Source organism: Lagopus muta, chromosome 6, assembly GCF_023343835.1.
Source record: "Lagopus muta isolate bLagMut1 chromosome 6, bLagMut1 primary, whole genome shotgun sequence".
NCBI lineage: Eukaryota > Metazoa > Chordata > Aves > Galliformes > Phasianidae > Lagopus > Lagopus muta.
In genome coordinates, this window is record NC_064438.1 from 49,153,626 (window position 1) to 49,164,637 (window position 11,012).

The following is an 11,012-nucleotide window of genomic DNA, read 5'->3' on the forward strand; positions in this document are numbered from 1 at the left end:
GCCGCCGCCTCGGGAGGATGCGGCGTGTCCGCGGGTTCGAGCCTCCCGTGACCCCGAGGGGCCGGGGCGGGGGTCCGTGCCCCGTGCCAAGGTTCGGCCGGGGCGGGGGGCGGCCGGAGCCAGGGGCGGGGGAAGGAGGCGCGGCGCGGCGCTGGCGGCACCGTCCCCGTCACCTGCGGGCGCTCCCGGGACGGCGCGCTGCCTGCGCGGCCCCAGCCCCGCTCCGCTCGGGGGTCCGCGCCGCTCCTGTTGCACCGTCCTCGGCGGGGCCGCCCGCGGAGCGCGTGCGCCGCTGTCCGTGCCTGGACCCAGCGATGCCCCGCGTGGGACGCTCCGCCGGTGTCCGACAGCGGCCGCTCCCTGCCTCGTCGCACGTCCCCCGCAGCTCCCGGCGGGGCTCTCTCCCCTTTTGTCTGTGTATTTTTAGGTCATTAGAGTGGAGGGGTAGGTAATCCCCAGGCTCAAGTTCCAGAGGGGCGGGTTCTGGCCGGAGGTGGAGTCACTTTTCATTTAAATCCCCGACTATAAAATGGGCTTAAAGAGAAGCGGGATCTCAGCCGTGCCGCGCAGACCCCGGCACGCAGGGTCCGGGGGGGCGGGCAGCCCTGCCCGCAGCAGCCGCCGCGGCGATGCTCCACTCGCTGGGCGCTCACACCTTGCAGCTGCTCACCCAGGCGGCCGCCTGCATCCTCCTCTTCCCCCGCTTCCTGCTCACCGCCGTGATGCTCTGGCTCCTAGATTTTCTGTGCATTCGCAAGAAGATGCTGACGATGCCCACGGCGGAGGAGGCGGCCGGAGCAGGCGAGGGGCCGCCCCCCGACGACCCTCCGGTCTGCGTGTCCGACTCCAACCGCATGTTCACGCTGGAGTCGCTGAAGGCTGTGTGGCACGGGCAGAAGCTGGACTTCTTCAAGTCGGCGCACGTGGGCTCGCCGGCCCCCAACCCCGAGGTGATCCAGCTGGACGGGCAGAAGAGGCTCCGCATCCTCGACTTCGCCCGCGGCAAGAGGCCCCTCATCCTCAACTTCGGCAGCTGCACCTGACCCCCGTTCATGGCCCGCCTGAGGTCCTTCCGGCGCCTGGCCGCGCACTTCGTGGACATTGCCGACTTTCTGCTGGTGTACATCGAAGAAGCGCACCCCTCCGACGGCTGGGTCAGCTCGGACGCTGCCTACAGCATCCCCAAGCACCAGTGCCTCCAGGACAGGCTGCGGGCAGCGCAGCTGATGCGGGAAGGGGCGCCCGATTGCCCCCTGGCCGTGGACACCATGGACAACGCTTCCAGCGCTGCCTACGGCGCCTACTTCGAGCGGCTCTACGTCATCCAGGAGGAGAAGGTGATGTACCAGGGAGGCCGAGGACCGGAGGGTTACAAGATCTCGGAGCTGCGGAGCTGGCTAGACCAGTACAAAACTCGGCTCCAGAGCCCCGGCGCGGTGGTCATCCAAGTGTAAAAAGGACCCGGCAGAAGGCGAGGGGGGAGAGGGGAGGACGGGCGGAGGAACGCGGGGGGGCTCCGCGCCGGGGCTGCGTGCGGGCGAGATGTGCCATAGTCCTTTCTCTATTCAAATCATGTTGATTTGCCAGCCACGCTCTGTCAATACTGTATCTCCATGTGCGTTTTGTAAATAACTCTTTTCTTTTTTTTTCTTTTTTTTTTTTCTTTTTCTTTTTTTTTTCTTTTGAGAAGCGTTTACTATTTTTTAAGGCGGCTATCTTCCTTCGGGATCTGTTCCCAGCTGCGTGTGTGCGCGGGTGTGTGTCTGAAAAGTTGTGTACAAGTGCTCCGTGCTGCCCAGCAAGTGCTAACTGGGATTTCTAGTATTTCTTTGTGATGACCGATTTTGAAATGGGTTTGAAATGCCAGGAAATCGTGTCTGATGTTGTCAAGTACTAGAACTGCCAATAGCCAGAGCTGAACGGAATGTCCTATTTATGGGAGGGGGGGGGGGGGGGGAGGGAGGGTTTTGTAAGACGTTCGTTCACCTTTTTTTTAAATGAATTTTTTTAAATAATAAAGGTTGAGTAAATACACATCTAACCTTGCCTACCTCTCTCTATCTCGCTTCAGAGCGCCGCATCCCCTTTCCCTCCCGTCCACCTTCTCACTTCCTCTCCGCGGCCGAGGAGCGGCTGCCGCCGGAGGATGCGCTGCCGGGTGCTGCGGCGGGACCGGGAGGAGAGGGGGGCAACGGGCGTCCCGGGGGCAACCCCCACCTCCGGGGCTGCTGCGGGACGGGGGGACGCGGTCCCGGCCGGGGACGTCCCGTAGAGCCATGGGGGCGGCTCCGAGGTGCCGGGGGCGGGGTGCGGAGAGCACCTGCATGTCGGGCAGCCCCGCTGCGCACCGCCTCAGAGGGCGGGGAACACCGCTCCGCAGCCCGCAGGTGATGCCGAGCTGAAAGCCTCCCTGAAGACCCCAGCGGCAGCCGCTCACCGGACCCTCGGGCGGCTCCGCGGCGGAACGGGATGGGACAGGGGTCCCCGTCTTTGCAGCCACCGGCGGGGCTCGACGACGGCTCCCGCCCGCGGGTGAAGGCAGAGCGGGTCCCGCACGGTTCTGGGCAACGCGGGTGCCCTAGGGGCGGCGGCCCGAGGTGCGCGCTGAACGCGGAGCGCGACGTTCTCCACAAACCCCGGAGCCGGCGAGGGGGGACCTCAGCTGCCGCCCAGGGAGAAGGAAAGGTGCCGGCCGCGTCTCACCTGGTGCCCGCATTGCCCCACTCCCCCACCGGACAAAGCGGCGCTTCCCCAGCGTCTGCCTCGCCCGGCAAATTGGGCTGCCCCTTATGTAAGGGCGGAGACGCTCCTCTACCGTTCACTGGCACAGGAGGAGCCAGGCGGGCCGCGGCGAGCTCCGGGCAGGTGCCGGTACCGCTGCCGCTCCCCTGCCCCATAGAGCGGGAGCTGTCCCACATCCAGGCCTCGAGGATGGGTCCGCACCCCGGCTCGGTTCTCCTCTTTACAGTAACGCTCTTCTGTGCTTTCACACCTCCTCGCCCTCTCTTGGCACAATTCAGCTGTCACTGGTACTGCGGGCACCCCCCGGCGCGTCCCCGCCCGTTCCCAGGATTTTGGTCAAAGGGTACCGGAGGTCAGCGCTGTTATTGGTTTGTTTCGTTTCTCACCAAGTCAGCTCCGAAGCTCCATTCCTCCTTTACACCCAACACAGAGCTCTTACTTATCACTTTCTCTCTAATCACAGCATCAGGAGAAAAACGTGCAGTGAAAGCCCGGAATCCTTGAAAGACATCACACTTTTTCTTTGCTCAAATCAAAGTTATCTGCTCCTATTATACACTCTGTTGAAAATGAATCATAAAATGAATCAGCTCTGCTCAGCTTCTGGAGGGCACTTGTTGGGCACAAATTAGAACAAGATGCTTTGCATCCCAAAAGCCTGGGGGGTCCGGAGCATCTGCAGCTGTTAGAGAGCACCAATAAATGCCCTATCTCTATTATTTTTATTGCTTTTCCATCCCTTAAGTGACAAAGAGAAGACGGAGAGCAGCACAGATTTATCTGTGAGAGATCTAAGTGGTGATTGCGTGTGCTGTCAATAATTAATTGAATTATGCCCTCAGCATAATCACATGCAGTCCTCAGGCTGGGAAGGGAAGAGCAAGGAGGAGGCTGTGTGGTCAGAGAGGGATCTCAGGACATGGTCCCCGTCATTACATGTGATGTAATATTGCAATGTGGTGCGTTCTGAGGCACAAATGGGGAAATACAAACGAAACCAACCACTCGAGTGTTATTTGCTTAACAACAGACATGCAGCAGCAGCACTTGTTTTCAGTGGTTTTTTTTTGTTTTGTTTTGTTTTTTATTTGTTGTTTTCTTTACTGTTTATTTTTCTTGCCAGAAACCCAAAGGTATTTTATGATGCCAAGCAAAGATGTGCAGGTCAAAGGTGCTTTACAGTGCATCATAAAACACTCCTGACTCTAAGCTGTCAGCTTCATATTGTTCACCTTTCAGAAACCCAGTTAATTTTGTCTTTCTGATGCTTGAAGAAAACTGGAAGAAGAAATTAAAATCAGCCCAGCAAACATCAGGCATCCAATAAAAATGAAGAAGTGACGCACTGAAAGGATCTCGCAAGCAAATTCTTACCCCAACGCTAATTTTTCTGTACTTCTTCCAGTCACAAGGGAGATCAGCATATCATTATTAATTTATTATTTACTAAGAGCTGTTAGAGTGCTCTTTTGGTACACAAATGCAGGCAAACAAAGAGCTTGATTCATTTCTCTCCCAAGTTTTGCCCTGGTGTGACTTCAATGACACGGGTGTAGTCACTTCAGCACCACCTGGGTGTAATTATGATCAAAATCTGGGCTATTGCACTTCCTTTGCTTTCCTAATGGTTCAAAACCTCTATTTTTCTACAGTGTGCTGCGGAAGACAAGACAGCTGTTTACAAATAGAGCTCCAAAATCATTCTCAAGTTCCTCCTCCCCGAGTGCCAGCATCTTCCATCCTGCTGGCATTCAGCAATGTCAGTGCATTTCCCCACCATCCCACACCCCTCCTGCGGCATGAGCACTGCACACCCACTGCTCCGTGCTCCTTTGCACTCATGTCCTCTCAGGGTACTGAGATTTGTATCTTTCTGTTTCAAACACTTCTAAGCATCCAGATGCTGAAAGAAATTCAGCAGCTGTGTCCTTCTTTGCAAATTTCTCCTTTCAGACTAATGCTTGATGACGCCTCTTAAAAGGGACTCATTTTTGACCTCTTTGACCTCCACTTAATTGATTACTCTATGTATCTCTTGTCCCCATGGCCAAGATGGTGGGAGTGGTTCACAGTGGTAAATGCACCAACCATCAATGGCCAAAACATCTACACTAGAACAGCAAGCATCATTCAGCACTTGCACGCTACTTCATGCTTCAGTAATGTCAAAATATCAAGAGAAGGTTAAAGTCCCTCAGCTAATATGTTTTATACAAGAATTCTTCTCAGGATCAGAATGTACAATGCTTCTGCTCATAAAATTAAGGATCTTACAGTTATACATCAAACAGAAGACTGCATATCTTTGTATCCTCTCCCCTTTTCAAGTTAATAGAATCATAGAAAGGCTTATATTGGAAGGAACCCTAAATATCATCAAATTCTCTCCTGAGTGTTCCTTGTTTATGCAAATGGAAGCCCACACCTGTAAGCAGGAAGCATTTACTTCTATTTCCTTTCAAGTAATAAAACACTCTCCCATCTTCAAAAGACCTTTAGAGTGTGTCCAGATGGGGTAAAGTAGTTCAGCCTCCAACGCATTGCTTCCCCCATGGGGAACACGACACAGAGGCTGAATTACCTGCACACAGAGGTGATCCCTGAATATCTAATAAAGGCCACATCCAATTGCGGCACTTCTTACTAGAGATGTTCAAGAATGAGTTGGGCACATGGGCACTGGCAGAAGGGGATTCCCTTTACCTACTGTAGAGTAATGGGCACTACATTCTATAAACAAATTTCAGTTTTGCTGAAAACCCCTGGCATGAAGGGCAAGGACCACAATGCAGCTTTCTGCTCTTCTGGCCATCCTTTCTCTGACACTTTCTTAGAGTCAGACAGTATCTGATGCAGTCTGCCTTTGAGCAAACTTTCACATTCACTCCAAGGCAGCCACAGTAGTGATCACACACCCATTACCTTGGTGACTCTTGCTTTTTGTTGTTGTTGCTGTTATTTTTGCCCGAGCAGTCAGAATGTAAATTCCTTGCAGCAGCCAACAATGAGTATACCCCATCACTTCCAGCCCAAATCCCCAAGTGATGTGCCAAACAGTGGAATTTCAACTACCTCTCAAAGCACAAAACCTCACTTCAGGTACTATAAAGGTGAAGAAAATTGTCTTGAAACATCTTTCAGAACTTTCTCAGAGCTCACTTAACTTCAGAAGTGTAATTATGCTGAAGATAAAATCAGTGCTGAAGCTCTGATAGCAGAAATAATTTCCAAGAATAAAAATCATTATGTAAACTAAGGATGTACTTTAAACATACATTTATGAAAAATGATATTACGTGATAAAATTTGAAGGCATGGATTACTTCTTAAAATTCCTATAAAGGAATTGACCCTTATAAAAACTATGAGACTACAACTGAAGGAATTCAAAGCAAGGAAAAGGTTTTGAGTGATCTCCTTCTATTTGTGATGAAGGATATAATAGGGTGTAAGTCCTTTGTCAACTGGATTTGTAACACATGACATAGAGAATATGTGATGCCACTCACACTTCAGACACGTGCATACAATTGCAAACAGAGCTCAAAATTAGTCCAAAGTGGTTTTGGAACATTTGAAAGGGAGAGGCAGGGGATTGGGCATTTTATAGAATGAGGAATTTGTTTCCAAGAGTGGCAACTGTAAAAAAATTTTTAAAAAAATAGCAAATTATCAAGTTAATTTCTACTCACTCTGAGTGGGACACAACCACTTTATGTATGTCGGCAAATCATGAACATTTCTGGGCAAGTACAGAATGTTAGGTGGAACTCAGCTGACCCATTTCCTGTATTTTGTTTTATCATTATGTACTTTTTCTCTTGACTGTACATCACCCTCTCCAGAACGCTAAACTGATTAAGCTAATCTCTTTTCTTTTTTTTCATTTTCACAGACCTAAAATTTATTTGTCAGTGTTTAGCCAGTTGGTGCATCCCAGATAATAATCTCCCATGGCATCAAATTCAATAGTTTTGTCCTCCTGATGAGAGCACAGTCAGGGTAAACAAAAACAAGAAAGGTGTTTCTAAAACTTGCAGCCGTCCCCTCAGAACTAACCAGCAAGTCTCCTATTCCCATGAAACACCTGATTCACAAGAGGAGTTGGGAGAAACTCAGTAGTGATATACTAGTAGAATTGAAACATGGTATGTGCAAGAGAAATGCATCTCTATTTCCTGAAGCTGGTAGAGGTTATCTGGAGGTACAGTATTAGCACTTCCCATAGAAATTACTGGAAGCTAAATCTAATTCACAGGAAAAAGATAAGACAAAAGAAAAATCAGGCTTATTTTGTCTTTCCAGTAATTGCATGTGCCCACAAACTCACAATTGATTTCCAGATTCCAGATCTCCGAAAGTAATGCCTCTATTTATTTCCACGGAAACTACAGCAGATACAAGGAGCACAAGAACACTAGCTGATTGAGCAAGTCCTCAGCTACAAAAAAGTTATTTTTCAACATAGTTACCACCATTCGCTGCATTTTGCCAGCATGCGCTGCATGCCACGCTCAGAAATCCATACCAGTAGTGGAGACCTACTGTCACTACTGCTAAAAAGCACCACCCACCACCTCACTGTGCTCACATCCACTGTTCAGTATCCACAAATGTTCAGCAAGTGTCAATGAATGTCAGTGGGTGCCATTTTTTCTGAATGGAGGAACTCAATGACACACTTTGCTCCATAGGCACTTCCATATGTACTGCCACTCTGTCAGACCACCCTTCTGCTGCCATTTGTCACATGGCAACAAAACATAACAGAATATTGTTGGGAAGATTCAATCTCTACTGCCATACCACCACCATTTGCCTGTGATGTGGGCCAACATCATAAAACAGGAGGCATCACTTTCAGAGCAGCCCTTGTAGCCGGTAGGGTCTCCAAGAGAGACTGCAGCTCTGCATGAGATGCAGGAGCTATGGCCCAAAGGGGAGGATGATGAAATGAAGGAGCCTGTTGTCTGCTTCCCTGGTACAGCACGTGACAGTTGGCAGATGCATCTGGCTGCCTGTGAAACCTGGTGCTATTTTTGATGCCAGGTGAACAATAAGGGCATTCATTGCAATTCCCAGGTCACTCGTTTTCAGACGATGGATGTGTCATCATCGTAAAATGGAATTTGCCTTCTTCTTTTTTTTTTTTTTTTTTTTTTTTTTTTTTTTTTTTTTTTTTTTAAAGAAAAGAAATCAACACTTAAGCCATACTTTTGAGCAAGTTAAAAGACACCCAAGGGTATGATTGCCTTGTGTGCAGCTCTTGTTAATAAGGCCGAGGAAAAGCATCACTGGATGGGATTATAAGCAACTGCTACTTTAATGCAGGCAATCGAAGAGGGCTCCTCACTGGTGGTTGTAAATTCGTTATTAAGGACACCACTCAGAGTCATTTCAACATTTTTTATGCAGAGAACAGAAAAGTGCAGTATTAGCTCCGGAGTGACTGGATGAGTTGTACACCCATTAATGGACATATCAGAAAATGTTTCCCAGATTTGACTTATCTCCTACACAAACTCAGAAGATGCAGACTGTTTTGCTGTTATTTACTCAAATTGTTGGTGTATTTTTTCGGTCTCTCTGAGATCCTGTTAATTTGAGAGCCTGATATCATCAGGCATTATGCATATTGCTGCTGACTGAGATCACAAGAGCCTGGCTGTGTTCACCACGTATTATGAAATCTACAGGATGATGAGAGCAATTTAGTTGCACTAATCCTGTAACAAACAAACATTTCTCAGTTCAGTGCTTTGAGAAATGAGGGAATTGGTAGATTGCAATTTCACTAAAGCTGGACAAATTTTTGGATGAATGCTTAATCCACCCAAAATGCCAATTCAACCTGGCTAAAATCCTGACAATTGCAAAATTATTCTAACAAGAATTCATTAAAATATAAACGCAGTAAGACTAAAAGCAAAAACCTGTGTCCATATTTTAATTATAGACCACTTTTTTCCTATATATTTCTAAATATATCTGGATTTAATTTGCCAGAAAAGATACACAAAAAATTAAGTTTCATTTTCCATTTTGGCCAACTTAAGAATCTCTATTTTCCTGTTAGACAGACCAAATAAAATTCACATTACTCAAATTCACTGCTCTGTAGTCTTTCTTCCTGTTCATGAATCGTTCATGAACTGTTTATGATTTGTTAATCTATTCTTTATCCACACACTTCATCAATCAAATTGCATGAACAAATTTCAGCCAAGAACATATCAACTAATTGCTCGCTTTGGGTATTTATTTAACTGTGTTATACAGCCAGCAGTTACACCAACAGTGTAATATTTGCTCCACTGCTGGATATGTAAGTTGGGCTTTGAAAGAAAGGAAGTACCAAATATCGAGTTATGATGTTTCTCAGATGTGAATTTTCAGAAAATAATCATTAGTTTCCATCCAGCTAACAGCACTATCCATCCTCAAGCCATCAGCATGTTTTTTGTTTCGTGAACTGACATATGTAGGTTGCTCTGAAAGTAATGCCTTCTATTTATTTCCCTGGAAACTACAACAGAAAGAAAGAGCACAATAACTCTGTTTGATAGAAAAATTTCTCAGCTAGAAAGCACCATTTATCAACATAGTAACTGCCATTAGCTGTGCATTTTTGCCAATGATGAACAAGAGCCTGCACACTGCACTCATAACAATCTGCACCAGTGGAGGCTACCCATTGTTTCACAACTGATATGACAGCATCATCATTAGGAAAACCTTGCCCACACAGTCCAGCCTTCACTGTGCTGATATCTCATGTTTGGTCTTCATAAACATTCAACAAGTGTCAATGAATATCAATGGGTACCATTTTTTCTGCACTGTAAAATTCAGTGACACACGTTTGCTTTATAGACACTGATATCAGATGGCACTCTGTCAGACTACCCCTCTTCTGCCATCTGTCACATGGCAACAAAACGTAACAGAATACTGTTGGGAAGTTTCAACCTCTACTGACAAACCACCATCATTTGCCTCTAACATCATGGGCTAACATCGTAAAATAGAAAAAAAAAAAGTTTACATACCAGTCTTTAGACTTCCAACATAATTCCCAGTCTCCCTCCTGAAATAGTTCTCACTTCTCTCACGAAGGTGCTTATTCAAGATATAAATCAGATTTGTTACAGAAAAAAAAGCCAAAAAATCAGGTTTGTCATAACTGTGAGGCTACTGTTTGTTTCCAGATCATTAACATTCTTCTTTATTTTATTCTGACCAGATTGCATATTCTGACTCAAGAAACCTTCCCAATGCAAGTTTGCTGCTAGCCAATACATTCCCACATAAAAAGCTATTTCCACAAATGAGAAATTCACAAACAACAACAATAACAAAAATCATTCAAAAGTTTCAGGCTCTCCCTAGGACAGACTTGCAGAGCCGCACAAAGCTGCTCTCATTGTCTGATTGGCCAACATGTTTACATATCTTCCCCTGCTGCACACGCGGCCAAGCATTGTGTAGGCAGACAAGCTGGCCAATAAAATCTCAAACAGCAGTGAAACATTCCCATCAATGCAAGCAGCAGTTCTCATTACAAATAATTGTCTTGTCATCTCTCCCTAGGCTCATTCTCTTTCCTTTTCTTCCCTCCTGCCTGCATTTCCTCAGAGATGTTCCCTCTCTACCAACAGAGCCTTGTGTTACTTCTCTGCAGCACTGCTGCCCTCCATTCTGAAATCTGGCATTACAGTGAAACTTCCAAGAATTCCATTCTCTGAAGCATTATGAGTCACACTGTAGTCTTCGGCAATATTTTTAAAACGCCAATGTTTTTTTAATCACTCTTGAGACCCGCAGAAGAAAGTAAGGATATTATCTTGCTAACTTACAGTCGTGGTTGTTTTTTCTCTTGCCACCCACACTCTCTCATCTTTCTCCAGATACTCTGCTCCAGCCTCTCAATAGTGCAGGCATATGGTATTCAAACATGCCAGAGTCTGACTTCAGGTTTTAGTCATTTTTTTTTCCTGTAAAAAGGATGGAGGGACATTAAGCCCACGACCCTTTGAGAGTTTCCTTTAAATAAGAGGTATTTTAAGGTCTGTTCTTTAATATAGTAAAACTAACAAATAAACATCATATCTGAGGAAGAACACATCACATCCAAATACCAGAAATGCCATATCAGAAATACTAGTGCTGGTGCAGAATTCCTGGGTGCAACTGGGTTCATAAGAAGGGGAGAATTCCTGCCTCCCGCTTGTAGTGACTTCCAGGTAAGCCTTATAATGGGGAGCCAGTGG

At 47.1% G+C, this 11,012-nt stretch overlaps 1 protein-coding gene across 1 annotated transcript; it reads left to right on the top strand.

The window, feature by feature from the left end:
- The first annotated feature begins 424 nt into the window (after positions 1 to 424).
- Positions 425 to 1,937, top strand: DIO3 (iodothyronine deiodinase 3). The gene has a single exon (XM_048948334.1). The coding sequence runs from the start codon at positions 630 to 632 to the stop codon at positions 1,452 to 1,454; it is 825 nt and encodes a 274-aa protein (XP_048804291.1). The 5' UTR covers positions 425 to 629; the 3' UTR covers positions 1,455 to 1,937.
- Positions 1,938 to 11,012: the final 9,075 nt, after the last annotated feature.